The 18,055-nt window shown below is 41.3% G+C and overlaps 1 protein-coding gene across 2 annotated transcripts in view; it reads left to right on the top strand.

Moving 5' to 3' along the window:
- The first annotated feature begins 1,223 nt into the window (after window positions 1-1,223).
- Window positions 1,224-18,055, top strand: part of LOC112235457 (WD repeat and FYVE domain-containing protein 2) — a 34,644-nt gene continuing 17,812 nt past the window's right edge. The window contains exons 1-6 of one of the 2 annotated variants that reach the window (XR_002951069.2): window positions 1,224-1,945; window positions 8,411-8,478; window positions 8,665-8,738; window positions 9,235-9,289; window positions 9,570-9,720; window positions 11,406-11,518. Coding sequence is in view for 1 of the 2 variants with exons in the window: in XM_024403913.2 (XP_024259681.1) it covers window positions 1,809-1,945; window positions 8,411-8,478; window positions 8,665-8,738; window positions 9,235-9,289; window positions 9,570-9,720; window positions 11,406-11,518 (598 nt within the window). In the remaining variant the exon portion in view is untranslated. The remainder of the gene's footprint in view (window positions 1,946-8,410; window positions 8,479-8,664; window positions 8,739-9,234; window positions 9,290-9,569; window positions 9,721-11,405; window positions 11,519-18,055) is intronic. The other variant, XM_024403913.2, reaches the window with a different exon arrangement.

Raw genomic sequence — 18,055 nt, 5'->3', positions numbered from 1 at the left:
ACAAAAATCCCAAATTATAGAAAAAAAAACATAGACGGCCCACCCCAAATCACACCCTGACCATACTAAAACAAAGACAAAACAAAGGAACTAAGGTCAGAACGTGGCATTGCCACACAGTCCCCCTAAAAAACAAAACATATGTCTTTGTAAAAAAATTGAATATACACGTATTTAATTTTTAAAACATATTTGGTTAGAACTAGAGACCATAGTGAATCATTTCCACCCCACTTTAGCTAAGACAGGTGTTTCCTCTACAGCCCAATATTATCAACATATCAGTCTAAACATTGTAACTTTCATTATTGGTCTTAAAAAAGTGGCCATTGTTTAAAATGCAATGTGATGAAATGCTATTTTGAAGGTTTCCCCATTACCATACGAAAGTGATGTTCTCGTTTGTGCATAATTTTCAAATTTCATATTTTTAAAGATTTCAATTGGATAATAATACTGCAGCTGCTATAGCCTAATTTATACAGAAAGGTTTTATTCAAGCCAATCAATAGAGCTTGCCAGCTTGTAGTCCTAAAAAACGGAAATGAGTTAGTATTTTCTACCTCTGGTTCGTTGAATATTCCTATAGGTGAAATTAATGGGAAAAGAATGGAGTTTTGGGATAATCACCAGAAATTAGGTTTGAGGTTAACTGCAGGTTTTGGAGATCTTATACGTTTTGTTCTATATGAGACAATAGCATTTAGTTAACATGACCTTTATGAATCCTTTGTGCTTGTTTTGATTACATAAATGTTTCAAAATTCACAAAAAGTGATGTTAGCTGATGAAGATTATCTCATAGATCAAAACGTATAAGATCTCCTAAGCCTGTGTTTAACACTGACCTTATTTTCGGCGTTGATCCAAAAACCCTACAAACCCCCCATTCATTTCCCCATAGGCTTTGAAATGTCATATGTTATTGCTTTGACCATTGCGGATGGAGTTAGCCTACCGCTGTTAGTGCCTACAAAAATACGCCAATAAAATGACTCTCTATTTAGCATTTTTGCAGAACTGTTTACATAGCAGGGATGCGGAATATCACATAACTGATGTGATTTCATCAGTATGTGATCATTTTAATAATTTGTACTATTTGCATAGTACAACTTTTCTAATATTGATTTTCCGGTAGCCTTTCCATTCTATTTTTTTCGATATCTATGGCGCGAACATGGGCGTCGTTGTTCAATGTCCTGTCAGCTGACTAGCAGCATCTTTGGCTGTTACAACACACGGGTCGCTGTGTTCAAACAGTTTCTAGCTTGCTAGCTACTACAACCTCGAATACCTATGCGGCTCGGCTAGGTTGTTATGTTACGAAGGAGCTAAATACCTCCGGCTTTGCATTTCCCCATAAGCTTTCAAACGTCATTGCTTTGACCTATGAGCCATTTCAAATGTTAGCCTGCCTCCGTTAGTACCTACAAAAATACGAGATTAATATTGCAGAACTGTTTACATAGTAAGAATGCTGAATATCACATAACTTATGTGATTTCATCAGTATGTGCTAATTTCTAGCTTGTTTTAACCATTTGTATATACAGTAACAAGTAAAACAATATTGCAACTTCCGGTAGCCTTGCGTTCTAGTTTTTCGCGCATGTCTATGGTTCGAACATGGGCGTCGTAGTAGGTGAATGTCTTGTCAGCTGACAATCAGCATCTTTGGCTGTTGCAACACACGGGTCGCTGTGTTCAAACAGTTTCTAGCTACTACAACCTAGAATACCTATGCGGCTCGATTAGGGTGTTATGTTACGGAGAGCCAGAACTGTCGAAGGAGCTATACCTCCAGCATGGCGGCAGAAATACAACCCAAACCGCAGACTCGGACGCCTGTTCTGCTCAATAAAATCGAGTCTTCCCAAGATGTTGTGAACACGGCGGTTATAATTCCGAAGGAGGACGGGGTGATCAGCGTGTCTGATGACAGGTAGGATGGTACTGCTTTACTATACCCTTTTATGAGACCATGTTTTCAAATATGTGACTATCTAACGTTACAATATTACATACATTTTGCACAATATCTATGCAAACTTGTCGCTACTGACGCTATAAGATCCCTATCGCTTAGTGGGTTTTCCCTCCGAACCGACCGCTCGGTCATTGCTCGAGTTTATTTATGCGACGTTAGCTGACTAAACTCAATCAAGGTGAATAACATTTCTTATTCACTCCACAAGGTGAGCAGAGACAAGGCTTTGTGTAATTCAGTTCCGATCACATCGATTCGGTAAAGGTCAATATTTATATATATATATATATATTTATATATATATATACACACGCTTACCTTGTTCTTATGTTTGTCCTCTGTAGTAGGGTGTTGGGGGGGTAAAATAAACATCGCTTGAACTGAGCATTCCCAATGATACAACAATCTCAGAAGCATAGTACACTTTGCTTCATGTATGTCATTTATTTCACCTTTACTTAGCCAGGTAGGCAAGTTGAGAACAAGTTTTCATTTACAACTGCGACCTGGCCGAGAATAAAGCAAAGCAGTTCGAAACATACAACAACACAGAGTTACACATGGAATAAACAAAACATTTGACCCGAAATCTGGGTCAAAGGTCGCTAGAGAAAGTGTTTAACAAAAATAGCACCAAAATGACACAGGTGGGCTCAGATTAACAAACATTCTAGGATATGAATTTCCTATCAAAATGACATGCAGGGTTATACAATGTGCATTTCAAAATGAATTGGGATTAAATATATAGGTATGCATTTGGGCTCCCGAGTGGCGCAGCGGTCTAAGGCACTGCATCTCATTGCAAGAGGCATCACTACAGTGCCTGGTGATACAGCCTGGATTCGAACATCCGGCCGTGATTGAGTCCCATAGGGTGGTGCACAATTGGCCCAGTGTCATCTGGGTTTGGCTTGGGTAGGCCGTCATTGTACATAACAATTTGTTCTTAACTGACTTGTCTGGTTAAATAAAATAAAGGATAAATAAAGAAATGATATATGCACATTGGCATTTAATATGCAAATTGGCATTTAATATGCAAATTAGCCGTTAATTTATGCACATTTAATGTTGTACACAATAAATCATTGACATTCAAGTTATTTATTTTGACCTGTTGCAATTAATCACACACATATGCTACTGACCTAACCATAGGTAATACTTTTAGGGTTTTAGTGAGTCAACATACTCATATTATTTTTCTTCTGCCCACCCCTGCTCAAAACCTTTGAGCTAGAGACACCAAGCTAACATTACTGACTACTTCAGACTAGATTATCTGACAAAATAGTTTTGATACAATTTCTACTTTTTAAACCATAGCAATATATGCATACAATTGAATGCATTTCAAAGGCCATAGACTTTCAATGGGGAAATTTCCATTCGCAGCTCCTCCCACACCTTCTATGCAAGACTCACTAGATTTACCCCTCCCTCAGGCTACACAAAGTGTGTGTGGTGGCGGACCTTCCTGAGATACTCTAGCAAAGGTGAGATTGCAGATGTTCATAAATGTGTGCACAACAAACCACTTCCAAAAAATGTATTCTTGGTTGGCCCAATTTTTTGTTTTAGCAGCTAAGGTATAATATTTCATACAATCAGGTGTCATTTCAGTAGGTGCATATCTTAAGTGGCAAAAAAACATGCCTTTCTTGCAATCTGTAAACCCAACAATGCAGTAATCAATAACAATGGGGAGAATATCAAACAAAGTAGAATGAGCATCTGTAATGTCATACAACAACCAATGTGTAGATTGATACATTTAAGCTCTGAGCATAATGATTATTAACATCTGTCCCACCTTTTACCCCTCCCTCACATAGACTTAGACTAGTGTGTGTGTGTGGGTATACAGTTGAAGTCGGAAGTTTACATACACTTAGGTTGGAGTCATATAAAAAAATAGTTTTTCAACCACTCCACAAATTTCTTGTTAACAAACTATAGTTTTGGCACGTCGGTTAGGACATCTACTTTGTGCATGACACAAGTAATTTTTCCAACAGCTGTTTACAGACAGATTATTTCACTTATAATTCACTGTATTACAATTCCAGTAGGTCAGAAGTTTACATGCACCAAGTTGACTGTGCCTTTAAACAGCCTTGAAAATTCCAGAAAATTATGTCATGGCTTTAGAAGCTTCTGATAGGCTAATTGACATAATTTGAGTCAATTGGAGGTTCCCCTAGGATGCATTTCAAGGCCTACTTTCAAACTCAGTGCCTCTTTGCTTGACATCATGAGAAAATCAAAAGAAATCAGCCAAGACCTCTGAAAAAAATTGTAGACCTCCACAAGTCTGGATCATCTTTGGGAGAAATTTCCAAATGCCTGAAGGTACCACCACATTCATCTGTACAAACAGTAGTACGCAAGTATAAACACCTTGGGACCACGCAGCTGTCATACCGCTCAGGAAGGAGACGCGTTCTGTCTCCTAGAGAGGAACATATTTTGGTGCGAAAAGTGCAAATCAATCCCAGAACAACTGCAAAGGACCTTTTGAAGATGCTGGAGGAAACGGATATAAAAGTATCTATATCAACAGTAAAACGAGTCCTATATCGACATAACCTGAAAGGCCGCTCTGTAAGGAAGAAACCACCGCTCTGCAAGGAAGAAGCCACTTCTTCGGCTTGCAAGCCGAAGAACAACATCCCAACTGTGAAGCACAAGGGTGGCAGCATCATGTTGTGGTGGTGCTTTGCTGCAGGAGGGACTGGTGCACTTCACAAAATAGATGGCCTCATGAGGGAGGAAAATGATGTGGATATATTGAAGCAACATCTCAAGACATCAGTCAGGAAGTTAAAGCTTGGTCGCAAATGGGTCTTCCAAATGGACAATGGCCCCAAGCATACTTCCAAAGTTGTGGCAAAATGGCTTAAGGACAACAAAGCCAAGGTATTGGAGTGGCCATCACAAAGCCCTGACCTCAATTCCGTAGATAATTTGTGGGCAGAACTGAAAAAGCATGTGCGAGCAGGGAGGCCTACAAACCTGACTGTTACACCAGCTCTGTCAGGAGGAATGGGTCAAAATTCACCCAACATTGTGGGAAGCTTGTGGAAGGCTACCCGAAAAGATTGACCCAAGTTAAACAATTTAAAGGCAATGCTACCAAATACTAATTGAGTGTGTGTAAACTTCTGACCCACTGGGATTGTTATGAAAGAAATAAAAGCTGAAATCATTCTCTCTACTATTATTCTGACATTTCACATTCTTAAAATAAAGTGGTGATCCTAACTGGCCTTATACATGTCAGGAATTGTGAAAACTGAGATTAAATGTATTTGGCTAAGGTGTATGTAAACTTCAGACTTCAACTGTGTGTGTGTGTGTGTGAGAGAGAGAGATAGATATCTATCTATCTCTCCCACTCACACACACACACACACGGTACCAGTCAAAAGTTTGGACACTTACTCCATTCAAGGGTTTTTCTTTATTTGTACTATTTTCTACATTGTAGAATAATAGTGAAGGCATAAAAACTTTGAAATAACACATGGAATCAATGCAGTCTCAATTGCTGTATCTTTTTTCACAAAACCCATATCGTCCAAGAAGTTATACTTTTGAATCATCTGTCCATAGCACATTCTTCCACAGGTGCTTTTTTTTTAGCAAACTTGAGTGAACTTTCTGGATGACATGGGTCCCATTATGCCTGGCAAAAACCAAACCTAGCATTCTACAGTAAGAACCTCATACCAATGGTCAAGCATGGTGGTGGTAGTGTGATGGTTTGTGGATGCTTTGCTGCCTCAGGACCTGGACGACTTGCCTTAATAGAAGGAATCATGAATTCTGTTCTGTATCAGAGAATTCTACAGGAGAATGTCAGGCCATCTGTCTGTGAGCCGAAGTTGAAGCGCAGCTGGGTCATTCAGCAAGACAATGATCCAAAACACACAATCAAGTCTACATGGAAATGTCTAAAAAGCAACAAATTTAACGTTTTGGAATGGCCTCGTCAAAGTCCAGACCTAATACCAATTGAGTTGTTGTGGCAGGACTTAAAATGAGCAGTTCATGCTTGAAAACCCAAAAATGAGTTAAAGCAGTTCTGCATGCAAGAGTGGGCCAAAATTCCTCCACAGCAACGTGGGAGACTGATCAAGACTACAGGAAGCATTTGGTTGCAGTCATTGCAGCTAAAGGTGGCACAACTAGTTATTGAGAGTGTAAGGGGGCAAATAATTTTTTCACACAGGGAAATTGAGTGTTGCAGAACTTTGTTAATTAAATAAATAAAATATGTTTTTTTTTGTTGATATTTGTAAACTCCGGTTCCCTTTATCTAATATTAGGGTTTGGTTGAAGATCTGGTTACATTCAGTATAAAAAATATGCAGAATCAGAGAATCTGAAAGGGCAAGTATTTTTTTTTCTTCATGATGCTATATTTGAGTAGCATTTTTTGAAAAAGTATGGATTTCAACAAACAAAGGCATAAAACTACTGAAGACAAAATTGAGCACAATCATTTCATAATAAAAAATAAAAAAGTATTGACCTTGGGTGAAATCGCTGTATCCAAAGCTGAATTCCACAAAGCCTGCTCTCTGCTCAATTCCGTTGGTTGAGGTCATCAGAAACTTCCTTCACCATGGAGTTTAGTCAGCTGGAGCTTATTTTGTATGCAGCATGTCGTCATGGCTCTTTCTGGCTGGACGTGGTCACCTAGCGTCTTCGCTCCTTTAGACCTGTACACATTGGTCTTGATGTGTACCAATGTCACCCCGCTTTAAAACTAATAGGCAGAGAGAGAGATGTATCTCATCAGAAACCTGACTTCTACACTGTGTCTGTCTGTTTATCGACCACTGATATACTGTCATGCAGACGTTGCATAAAAACAACCGGGCTTGTCAGTCAGCTGACATGAAAGCCCACTGGTCATCTCTCTCTAGCGTGTAATAAAATTCCCACAGTCTCAACCACATGCTCATTCCAGTCATTCAAAGGTCACATAAGTAACAAGTAATTGTGATTTTACTTGTGTTCATTTTCTTTGAGTTATTAAAGGGAAATTTAAAAAAAAGTTCAACTTTATATTCATCATCTCACCAGCCCAACATCATACAGTATGTGTAAATTGCACATTTCTATGTTTTGTATTAAAAAAAGATAGAGGAAGGTAAGTGTTTCCAATGACAGAATCAACCAATGCCTACTCATAATTGGTTAAAATAACATGATGTAATTGTTAACACTTATATTCCCCTCGTTTTTCCCACAAAACATAGAAAACGCTCCATTTTCACATAAAGCCCTGTAAAAAATGAAGAGACCACTGCAAAATGATCAGTTTCTCTGGTTTGACTATTTATAGGTATGTGTTTGGGTAAAATTAACATTTATTTTATTCTATAAACTACTGACAACATTTCTCCCAAATTCCAATTAAAAATATTGTCATTGAGAGCATTTATTTGCAGAAAATGACAACTGGTTAAAATAACAAAAAAGATGCAGTGTTTTCAGACCTCGAACAATGCAAATAAAATAAGTTCATATTCATTTTCAAGCAACACAATACTAATGTTTTAACTTAGAGTTCATTAATCAATATTTGGTGGAATAACCCTGATTTTCAATCACAGCTTTCATGTGTCTTGGCATGCTCTCCACCAGTCTTTCACATTGATGTTGGGTGACTTTATGCCACTCCTGGCGCAAAAATTCAAGAAGCTCGGCTTTGTTTAATGGCTTGTGACCATCCATCTTCTTCTTGATCACATTCCAGAGGCTTTCAATGGGGTTCAGGTCTGGGGATTTGGCTGGACATGACAGGGTCTTGATCTGGTGGTCCTCCATCCACACCTTGATTGACCTGGCTGTGTGGCATTGATCATTGTCCTGCTGGAAAAAACAGTCCTCAGAGTTTGGGAACATTGTCAAAGCAGAAAGAAGCAAGTTTTCTTCCAGGACAACCTTGTACATGGCTTGATTCATGTGTCCTTCACAAAGACCAATCTGCCCGATTCCAGCCTTGCTGAAGCACCCCCAGATCATCACCGATCCTCCTCCAAATTTCACAGTGGGTGCGAGACCTGGAGAGGCCTACAAGCCACAGTGTCTCGCACCCACTGGGACATTTGGTGGAGGATCGGTGATGATCTGTAATTATGAATTTCTGTGTAGTACAGATCAGGAACCCATGGTGCAATTTCGTTACCAGGTCTAAATCCACTTCAACAAAATCGTTTTTTTTTTTTTTTCTTTTCAAACTCAAGGTGCCATGTTATAGCTGACACCCCATTCTTTCTGCAGACATCTTTTTAATCTTAATTCGGAGCAGATATTTAGGTTTTTATGCGACCACGTTTCCCAAAAACTCTTAAGGGACATTTTACCGTAATACCATTACCAAAGTATGCATCTGACCCGCAGGACGATCCGGATATGGTTGAAGAGAGACAGTGGCCAGTACTGGCCCAGCATCTATCACACTATGCCAGGTGAGTACTCGTCTCGCATTAGCCACTTATGCATGCATGGAGTTAAGCATCTAGGCCTAGCAACTCCATTGGCCTCATTTTGTGAGCTGTCGTTAGCTATTCTGTCTGTATGGAATCTGTTTTAGCATCTGTTCCAGTTTTAATACACCAACTTTTCTTAGACTTGTCATTTCTTTCTTTTTGTAGCTTCATGCTCCTGTATGTCCTTTAACCCAGAGACCAGGAGGCTGTCTGTGGGAATGGAGAATGGAACCATCTCTGTAAGTGACAATGTTTGCTTTTTTTGTCTTTGCTTCTCCAGACACCCAGCACTGATCTATACTCCCAGAGGGTTTGTATCTCTGAGTAATATCTTGCATGATTGGCTAAGCAGTTAGGTGGATCAATCAACACTGGGATAGTAAATATGCTTTCATCTTCAGGAATGGCTGTTTCACTGGGAAATTTAAGCGAGTTGTTGAATAATTGCCCTCACATTTTTGTAATTGGTGATCTCATTGGACGTGTAGGCTATGGTTACTGTAAAAACCCTTTGTCATTATGTGTAGATTATGGGATTTATTTGCAGAATAAATTGCCTGTCTAAAAATAACATGGATATAATTTTAAAGCTAAGCACTTCCGTTTTTGCTTAGGGCTCTTCATAAGGTTATTTTAAGCGTTGGATCATTTTGACCCAAAAGTATGTCCCATAACAAATAAATATTGCGCTACTTCTTGGGAAAACCAGTGAGTGACATACTTCCTGTGTTTCAGGAGTTCATACTGTCTGAAGACTACAACAAGATGACCCCGGAAAGGACCTATGAGGGTGAGAAGGGAAGTGTAGACACAGGCTGTGTTCTCTGTGTGCCTCAACTGACTCCGGTCAATGGCAGGAAGGGATTAAACCAGTCAAAATATATATATATTTTTCTGTTCATGGCACTTTGCTTGGTTTCATCTGCAAGACCTCTAAAAGCAAGAAGCTAAGATTGAGGATGCAAAGAACACCAGTCCATCTACTGTATACTATGTTTGGTCATATATACCTGTATTGTTTTATCTGTTTTATTATCATGATGTGTTTCATAAGTGTGTGTGTTTTTTAGCCCACCAGGGCAAAGTGACAGTGGTGCTCTTTGTGTTGGAGATGGAGTGGGTCCTTAGTACAGGACAGGACAAGAACCTCACCTGGCACTGCTCTGAGAGTGGAACACAGCTGGGGTTATACCGCACCATAGCCTGGGTCTCTGGACTACAGTATCCTTCATCAGTTAGAAACAACCTATTCTACTCTTTCTATGCTATTCACATGATGTTGCTATGCCACACGTACAGTTGTGGCCAAAAGGTTTGAGAATGACACACATTAATTTTCACAAAGTCTGCTGCTTCAGTTTGCATGATGGCAATTTGCATATACTCCAGAATGTTATGAAGAGTGATCAGATGAATTGCAATTAATTGCAAAGTCCCTCTTTGCCATGCATTTGAACTGAATCCCCAAAAAACATTTCCACTGCATTTCAGCCCTGCTAAAAAAGGACCAGCTGACATCATGTCAGTGATTCTCTCGTTAATACAGGTGTGAGTGTTGACAAGGACAGGGCTGGAGATCACTCTGTCATGCTGATTGAGTTTGAATAACAGACTGGAAGCGTCAAAAGGAGGGTGGTGCTTGGAATCATTGTTCTTCCTCTGTCAAACATGGTTACCTGCAAGGAAACGCGTGCCATAATCATTGCTTTGCACAAAAAGGGCTTCACAGGCAAGGATATTGCTGCCGGTAAGATTGCATCTAAATCAACCATTTATCAGGTCATCAAGAACTTCAAGGAGAGCGGTTCAATTGTTGTGAAGAAGGCTTCAGGGTGCCCAAGGAAGTCCAGCAAGGGCCAGGACCGTCTCCTAAAGTTGAATCAGCTGTGGGATCGGGGCACCACCAGTACAGAGCTTGCTCAGGAATGGCAGCAGGCAGGTGAGTGCATCTGCACGCACAATGAGGCGAAGACTTTTGGAGGATGGACTGGTGTCAAGAAGGGCAGCAAAGAAGCCACTTCTCTCCCAGAAAAACATCAGGGGGAGGCTGATATTCTGCAAAAGGTACATGGGTTAGACTGCTGAGGACTGGGGTAAAGTCATTTTCTCTGATGAATCCTTTTCTGATTGTTTGGGGCATCTGGAAAAAAGCTTGTCCGGAGAAGACAAGGTGAGTGCTACCATCAGTCCTGTGTCATGCCAACAGTAAAGCATCCTGAGACCATTCATGTGTGGGGTTGCTTCTCAGCCAAGGGAGTGGGCTCACTCACAATTTTGCACATCCTTCAAGAGCAACTTCTCCCAACCATCCTGGAACAGTTTGGTGACAAACAATGCCTTTTCCAGCATGATGGAGCACCTTGCCATAAGGCAAAAGTGATAACTAAGTGGCTCGGGGAACAAAACATCTGTATTTTGGGTCCATGGCCAGGATACTCCCCAGACCTTAATCCCATTGAGAACTGGTGGTCAATCCTCAAGAGGCGGGTAGACAAACAAAAACCCACAAATTCTGACAAACTCCAAGTATTGATTATGTAAGAATGGGCTGCCATCAGTCAGGATATGGCCCAGAAGTTAATTGACAGCATGTCAGGGCAGATTGCAGAGGACTTGAAAAAGAAGGGTCAACACTGCAAATATTGACTCTTTGCATCAACTTTGTGTAATTGTCAATAAAAGCCTTTGACACATAAAATGCTTGTAATTATAATTATATTTTCAGTTCTGATGTGGTACGACAGTTGAACTAAGGTCATGAGGCATTTATACGTTATATTCTTCAATCATCTATGGGTACATATCATTCATTTATAAAGCCAAAAATGAATGTAGCAACTGCAGATTGCCTCTTTAATCAGTCATTGCCACTGTCATGTCTTTGTCCTTGACACAACCTCTCCCAGGTTTGATGTGGAGACAAGGCACGCCTTTGTGGGTGACCACTCTGGTCAGGTGACCATCCTGAAGCTGGAGCAGGACAGCTGTAGTCTGGTCACCACCTTCAAAGGACACACAGGTACTACTACTACATCCCACGTTGGAACACAACACTTGTCCTCTACTATCCCATCCTCCACCAGCCTTAAAACTCCAGCAGGGGGGGGGTTCGCCCTGTTTGGGCTACTCCAGTGGTTCATTATGCAGTGGAAACCAAATAAAGTGACCTTAAATATTTGAAAGAAAACACAAATACTATTTTAAACCCATGTCTGGAAAAATCATGTAGATTTTACAAGTAGGTCTGTTACCCACTGACTGTCCCTCCCGACCACTTGATCCCCTGCCAGTAGTGACAGAGCTAATGAGCTGTGTGAGATATACACCCCGGAGGACAACCCTCACAGCTATTTACAAACCCTATGTTCTGATCTGGGGTCAGCTGTTGTAGCATAGTCACATCTCCTTCCTATATTGACAAAAAAAGTGTGTGACTGACAACTGCTGACAGCACCACTATTCCAGCACTATTCCAGGCCTGTCTCTTATCAGTAGAGTTGCACATTAGGGTTGAATGTTTGCCCTGTATTTTACAAATGTTCCATCCTGAGAATAAATCACTTTTCTCCTGGGTCACCAAGTATTTCCCAACAAAACCGGAAGTGTCATTCAAAGCATTATGAAGCATATACATATGTCTGGGTTTTATTAGGGCTTTGATCAGCATAAAAATTCAAACCTGATGCTACCTGAGTCTGATGATCCATATATTAAATACATTTATGAGCCCTACATTAACATGCTGTATTATATGGATTGAAATTACACACATTAATTTTCATTTTGAAATACACTGCTCAAAAAAATAAAGGGAACAGTTAAACAACACAATGTAACTCCAAGTCAATCACACTTCTGTGAAATCAAACTGTCCACTTAGGAAGCAACACTGATTGACAATACATTTCACATGCTGTTGTGCAAATGGAATAGACAACAGGTGGAAATTATAGGCAATTAGCAAGACACCCCCAATAAAGGAGTGGTTCTGCAGGTGGTGACCACAGACCACTTCTCAGTTCCTATGCTCCTGGCTGATGTTTTGGTCACTTTTGAAGGGGGTTGTGGTAGCATGAAAGTCCAACCCACACTCAGGTGCAGCTCATCCAGGATGGCGTGTGGCAAGAAGGTTTACTGTGTCTGTCATTGTGCATGGAGGCAGAGACAGGCCAGTACATCAGGAGACGTGGATTAGGCCGTAGGAGGGCAACAACCCAGCAGTAGGACCGCTAACACCAAGATTGGCAAATTCGCCACTGGCGCCCTGTGTTCTTCACAGATGAAAGCAGGTTCACACTGAGCACATGTGACAGACGTGACAGAGTCTGAAGACGCCGTGGAGAACGTTCTGCTGCCTGCAACATCCAGCATGACCGGTTTGGCGGTGGGTCAGTCATGGTGTGGGGTGGCATTTCTTTGGGGGGGGCAGCACAGCCCTCCATGTGCTCGCCAGATGTAGCCTGACTGTCATTAGGTACCGAGACGAGATCCTCAGACCCCTTGTGAGACCATATGCTGGTGCGGTTGGCCCTGGGTTCCTCCTAATGCAAGACAATACTAGACCTCATGTGGCTGGAGTGTCAGCAGTTCCTGCAAGAGGAAGGCATTGATGCTATGGACTGGCCCGCCCGTTCCCCAGACCTGAATCCAATTGAGCACATCTGGGACATCATGTCTCGCTCCATCCACCAACGCCACGTTGCACCACAGACTGTCCAGGAGTTGGCGGATGCTTTAGTCCAGGTCTGGGAGGAGATCCCTCAGGATACCATCCGCCACCTCATCAGGAGCATGCCCAGGCGTTGTAGGGAGGTCATACGGGCACGTGGTGGCCACACACACTACTGAGCCTCATTTTGACTTGTTTTAAGGACATTACATCAAAGTTGGATCAGCCTGTAGTGTGGTTTTCCACTTTAATTTTGAGTGTGACTCCAAATCCAGACCTCCATGGGTTGATGAATTTGATTTCCATTGATAATTTTTGTGATTTTTGTTGTCAGCACATTCAACTATGTAAAGAAAAAAATATTAAATAAGAATATTTCATTCATTCAGATCTAGGATGTGTTATTTTAGTGTTCCCTTTATTTTTTTGAGCAGTGTATAATAAGGCCTATTTGTATAATTAATAGGCTGACTCATTTATACCTTTCATAATATTTCCTCTGTTATTAGCCTACCTTTCTCTCTCTGTTGCTTCATTCCTTCCTCGCTTTCAACATTTAAATTAAATACATTTCGTTGTCCTTTTCATCATTCTAATGGGTTCTTTGAATAATATAGGACTAGTATTGCATGCAGAAGGCTTTCACTTCTCTTCACGAAGATTGAATGGTTATGGGTCTGAATAAATAACTGCTATAGCCTACTGCCATCGTGCGTTCACTCTTCTTTCTAACTACCCATGAGTTCTATTGGCTGCTGTATTTAACATTCAGCAAAAAACCGCTAGCATGTCTCCTCGAATAGTCTATTGGTATAAGAAATGCTAAAGACATTATGTCCAGCAAGCTATTCTAGTCTAGCTGTTCCTGCATGGGACTCCGAGTTAAGGAGTGTTTTTTAAGGAGAGTCCAGCGAAGCACAGGTGCTTGCGTATTGCGCAAGAGACAGAGGCTGTAAGTTAGAAGCTTATCATGCATAACACATCATAAATTAGCTCAACATAAAGCTAATACATTGAATTTATTACCTGAAAGAGTAGGCTAGGACACAGTGCCTTCTGAAAGTATTCAAACCCCTGGACTTTTTCCACATTTTGTTAGGTTACAGCCTTATTCTAAAATTAATTCAATTGTTTTTCCCCCTCATCAATCTACCCACAATACCCAATAATGACAAAGCAAAAAAATTTTTTTTTTGTGCAATTTTTGCTAATTTATATACTTTTTTTAACTGATGTCACATTTACATAAGTATTCAGACGCTTTACTCAGTACTTTGTTTTAAAGTACATTTTGGCAGCGATTACAGCCTTGTGTCTTTGTGGGTATGACGCTACAAGCTTGGACCACCTGTATTTGGGGAGTTTCTCCCATTCTTCTCTGCAGATCCTCTCAAGCTCTGCACAGCTATTTTCAGGTCTCTCCAGAGATGTTCGATTAGGTTCCAGTCTCTGGCTGGGCCACTCAAGGACATCCAGAGACATGTTCCCGAAGTCACTCTTGCGTTGTCTTGGCTGTGTGCTTAGTGTCGTTCACCTTTTGGAAGGTGAACCTTCGCCCCAGTCTGAGGTCCTGAGTGCTCTGGAGCATGTTTCCATCAAGGATCTCTCTCTAATTTGCTCCGTTCATCTTTGCCTTGATCCTGACTAGTCTCCCAATCGCTGCCGCTGAAAAACATCCCCACAGCATGATGCTGCCACCACCATGCTTCCCCGTAGGGATGGTGCCAGGTTTCCTCCAGACGTGACGCTTGGCATTCAGGCCTTTTACTGAGGAGTGGCTTCTGTTTATACAGTGAGGCAAGAAAGTATTTAGTCAGCCACCAATTGTGGAAGTTCTCCCACTTAAAAAGATGAGGCCTGTGATTTTCATCATAGGTACACTTCAACTATGACAGACAAAATGAGAAAAAAAAATCCAGAAAATCACATTGTAGGATTTTTTATGAATTTATTTGCAAATTATGGTGGAAAATAAGTATTTGGTCAATAACAAAAGTGTATCTTAATACTTTGTCATTGCCAACAAAGGGTATATAACAAAGGTCAAACATTTTCTGTAAGTCTTCACACACTGTTGCTGGTATTTTGGCCCATTCCTCCATGCAGATCTCTTCTAGAGCAGTGATGTTTTGGGGCTGTTGCTGGGCAACACGGACTTTCAACTCCCTCCAAAGATTTTCTATGGGGTTGAGATCTGGAGACTGGCTAGGCCACTCCAGGACCTTGAAATGCTTCTTACGAAGCCACTCCTTCGTTGCCCGGGCGGTGTGTTTGGGATCATCGTCATGCTGAAAGACCCAGCCACGTTTCATCTTCAATGGCCTTGCTGATGGAAGGAGGTTTTCACTCAAAATCTCACAATACATGGCCCCATTCATTCTTTCCTTTACACGGATCAGTCATCCTGGTCCCTCTGCAGAAAAACAGCCCCAAAGCATGATGTTTCCACCCCCATGCTTCACAGTAGGTATGGTGTTCTTTGGATGCAACTCAGCATTCTTTGTCCTCCAAACACAACGAGTTGAGTTTTTACCAAAAAGTTCTATTTTGGTTTCATCTGACCATATGACATTCTACCAATCTTCTTCTGGATCATCCAAATGCTCTCTAGCAAACTTCAGATGGGCCTGGACATGTACTGGCTTAAGCAGGAGGACACGTCTGGCACTGCAGGATTTGAGTCCCTGGCGGCATAGTATGTTACTAATGGTAGGCTTTGTTACTTTGGTCCCAGCTCTCTGCAGGTCATTCACTAGGTCCCCCCGTGTGGTTCTGGGAGTTTTGCTCACTTCTTGTGATCATTTTGACCCCACGGGGTGAGATCTTGCATGGAGCCCCAGATCGAGGGAGATTATCAGTGGTCTTGTATGTCTTCCATTTCCTAATAAATGCTCCCACAGTTGATTTCTTCAAACCAAGCTGCTTACCTATTGCAGATTCAGTCTTCCCAGCCTGGTGCAGGTCTACAATTTTGTTTCTGGTGTCCTTTGACAGCTCTTTGGTCTTGGCCATAGTGGAGTTTGGAGTGTGACTGTTTGAGGTTGTGGACAGGTGTCTTTTATACTGATAACAAGTTCAAACAGTAGGAAAACATATATATATATATATGTATGTGTGTGTGTGTGTGTGTGTGTACATATATATATACATACATGTATATGTATATATACGTATGTATGTATGTATGTATATATATATATATATATACATACGTATACGTATATACGTATGTATGTGTGTGTGTGTGTGTGTGTGTGTGTGTGTGTGTGTGTGTGTGTGTGTGTGTGTGTGTGTGTGTATACAGTGGGGAAGACAAGTACTTGATACACTGCCGATTTTGCAGGTTTTCCTACTTACAAAGCATGTAGAGGTCTGTAATTTCTAACATAGGTACACTTCAACTGTGAGAGACGGAATCTAAAACAAAAATCCAGAAAATCACATTGTATGATTAAGTAATTCATTCGCATTTTATTGCATGACACAAGTATTTGATCACCTACCAACCAGTAAGAATTCTGTCTCTCACAGACCTGTTAGTTTTTCTTTAAGAATCCTTCCTGTTCTCCACTCATTACCTGTTTTAACTGCACCTGTTTGAACTCGTTACCTGTATAAAAGACACCTGTCAACGCACTCAATCAAACAGACTCCAACCTCTCCACAATGGCCAAGACCAGAGAGCTGTGTAAGGACATCTGGGATAAAATTATAGACCTGCAAAAGGCTGGGATGGGCTACAGGACAATAGGCAAGCAGCTTGGTGAGAAGGCAACAACTGTTGGCGCAATTATTAGAAAATGGAACAAGTTCAAGATGACGGTCAATCACCCTCGGTCTGGGTATCCATGCAAGATCTCACCTCGTGGGGCGTCAATGATCATTCGGAAGGTTAGGGATCACCAGTCTCAAAGAAAACCATTAGTAACACACTACGCCGTCATGGATTAAAATCCTGCAGCGCACGCAAGTTCCACCTGCTCAAGCCAGCGCATGACCAGGCCCGTCTGAAGTTTACCAATGACCATCTGGATGATCCAGAGGAGGAATTGGAGAAGGTCATGTGGTCTGATGAGACAAAAATAGAGCTTTATGGTCTAAACTCCACTCGCCGTGTTTGGAGGAAGAAGGATGAGTACAACCCCAAGAACACCATCCCAATTGTGAAGCTTGGAGGTGGTAACATCATTCTTTGGGGATGCTTCTCTGCAAAGGGGACAGGATGACTGCACCATATTGAGGGGAGGATGGATGGGGCCATGTATCGCAAGATCTTGGGCAACAACCTCCTTCCCTCAGTAAGAGCATTGAAGATGGCTCGTGGCTGGGTCTTCCAGCATGACAATGACCCAAAACACACAGCCAGGGTAACTAAGGAGTGGCTCCATAAGAAGCTTCTCAAGGTCCTGGAGTGGCCAAGCCAGTCTCCAGACCTGAACCCAATAGAAAATCTTTGGAGGGAGCTGAAAGTCCATATTGCCCAGCGACAGCCCCGAAACCTGAAGGATCTGGAGAAGGTCTGTATGGAGGAGTGGGCCAAAATCCCTGCTGCAATGTGTGCAAACCTGGTCAAGAACTACAGGGAAACATATGATCTCTGTAATTGCAAACAACGGTTTCTGTACCAAATATTAAGTTATGCTTTTCTGATGTATCAAATACTTATGTCATGCAATAAAATGCAAATGAATTACTTAAAAATCATACAATGTGATTTTCTGGAATTTTGTTTTAGATTCCGTCTCGCACAGTTGAAGTGTACCTATGATAAAAATTATAGACCTCTACGTGCTTTGTAAGTAGGAAAACCTGCAAAATCGGCAGTGTATCAAATACTTGTTCTCCCCACTGTATATATGTGTGTGTGTGTGTGTGTGTAATAATGAC

This window comes from Oncorhynchus tshawytscha, linkage group LG03, assembly GCF_018296145.1.
Source record: "Oncorhynchus tshawytscha isolate Ot180627B linkage group LG03, Otsh_v2.0, whole genome shotgun sequence".
In the NCBI taxonomy this organism is placed as follows: domain Eukaryota; kingdom Metazoa; phylum Chordata; class Actinopteri; order Salmoniformes; family Salmonidae; genus Oncorhynchus; species Oncorhynchus tshawytscha.
This window is presented reverse-complemented; position numbering and strand designations above follow the sequence as displayed.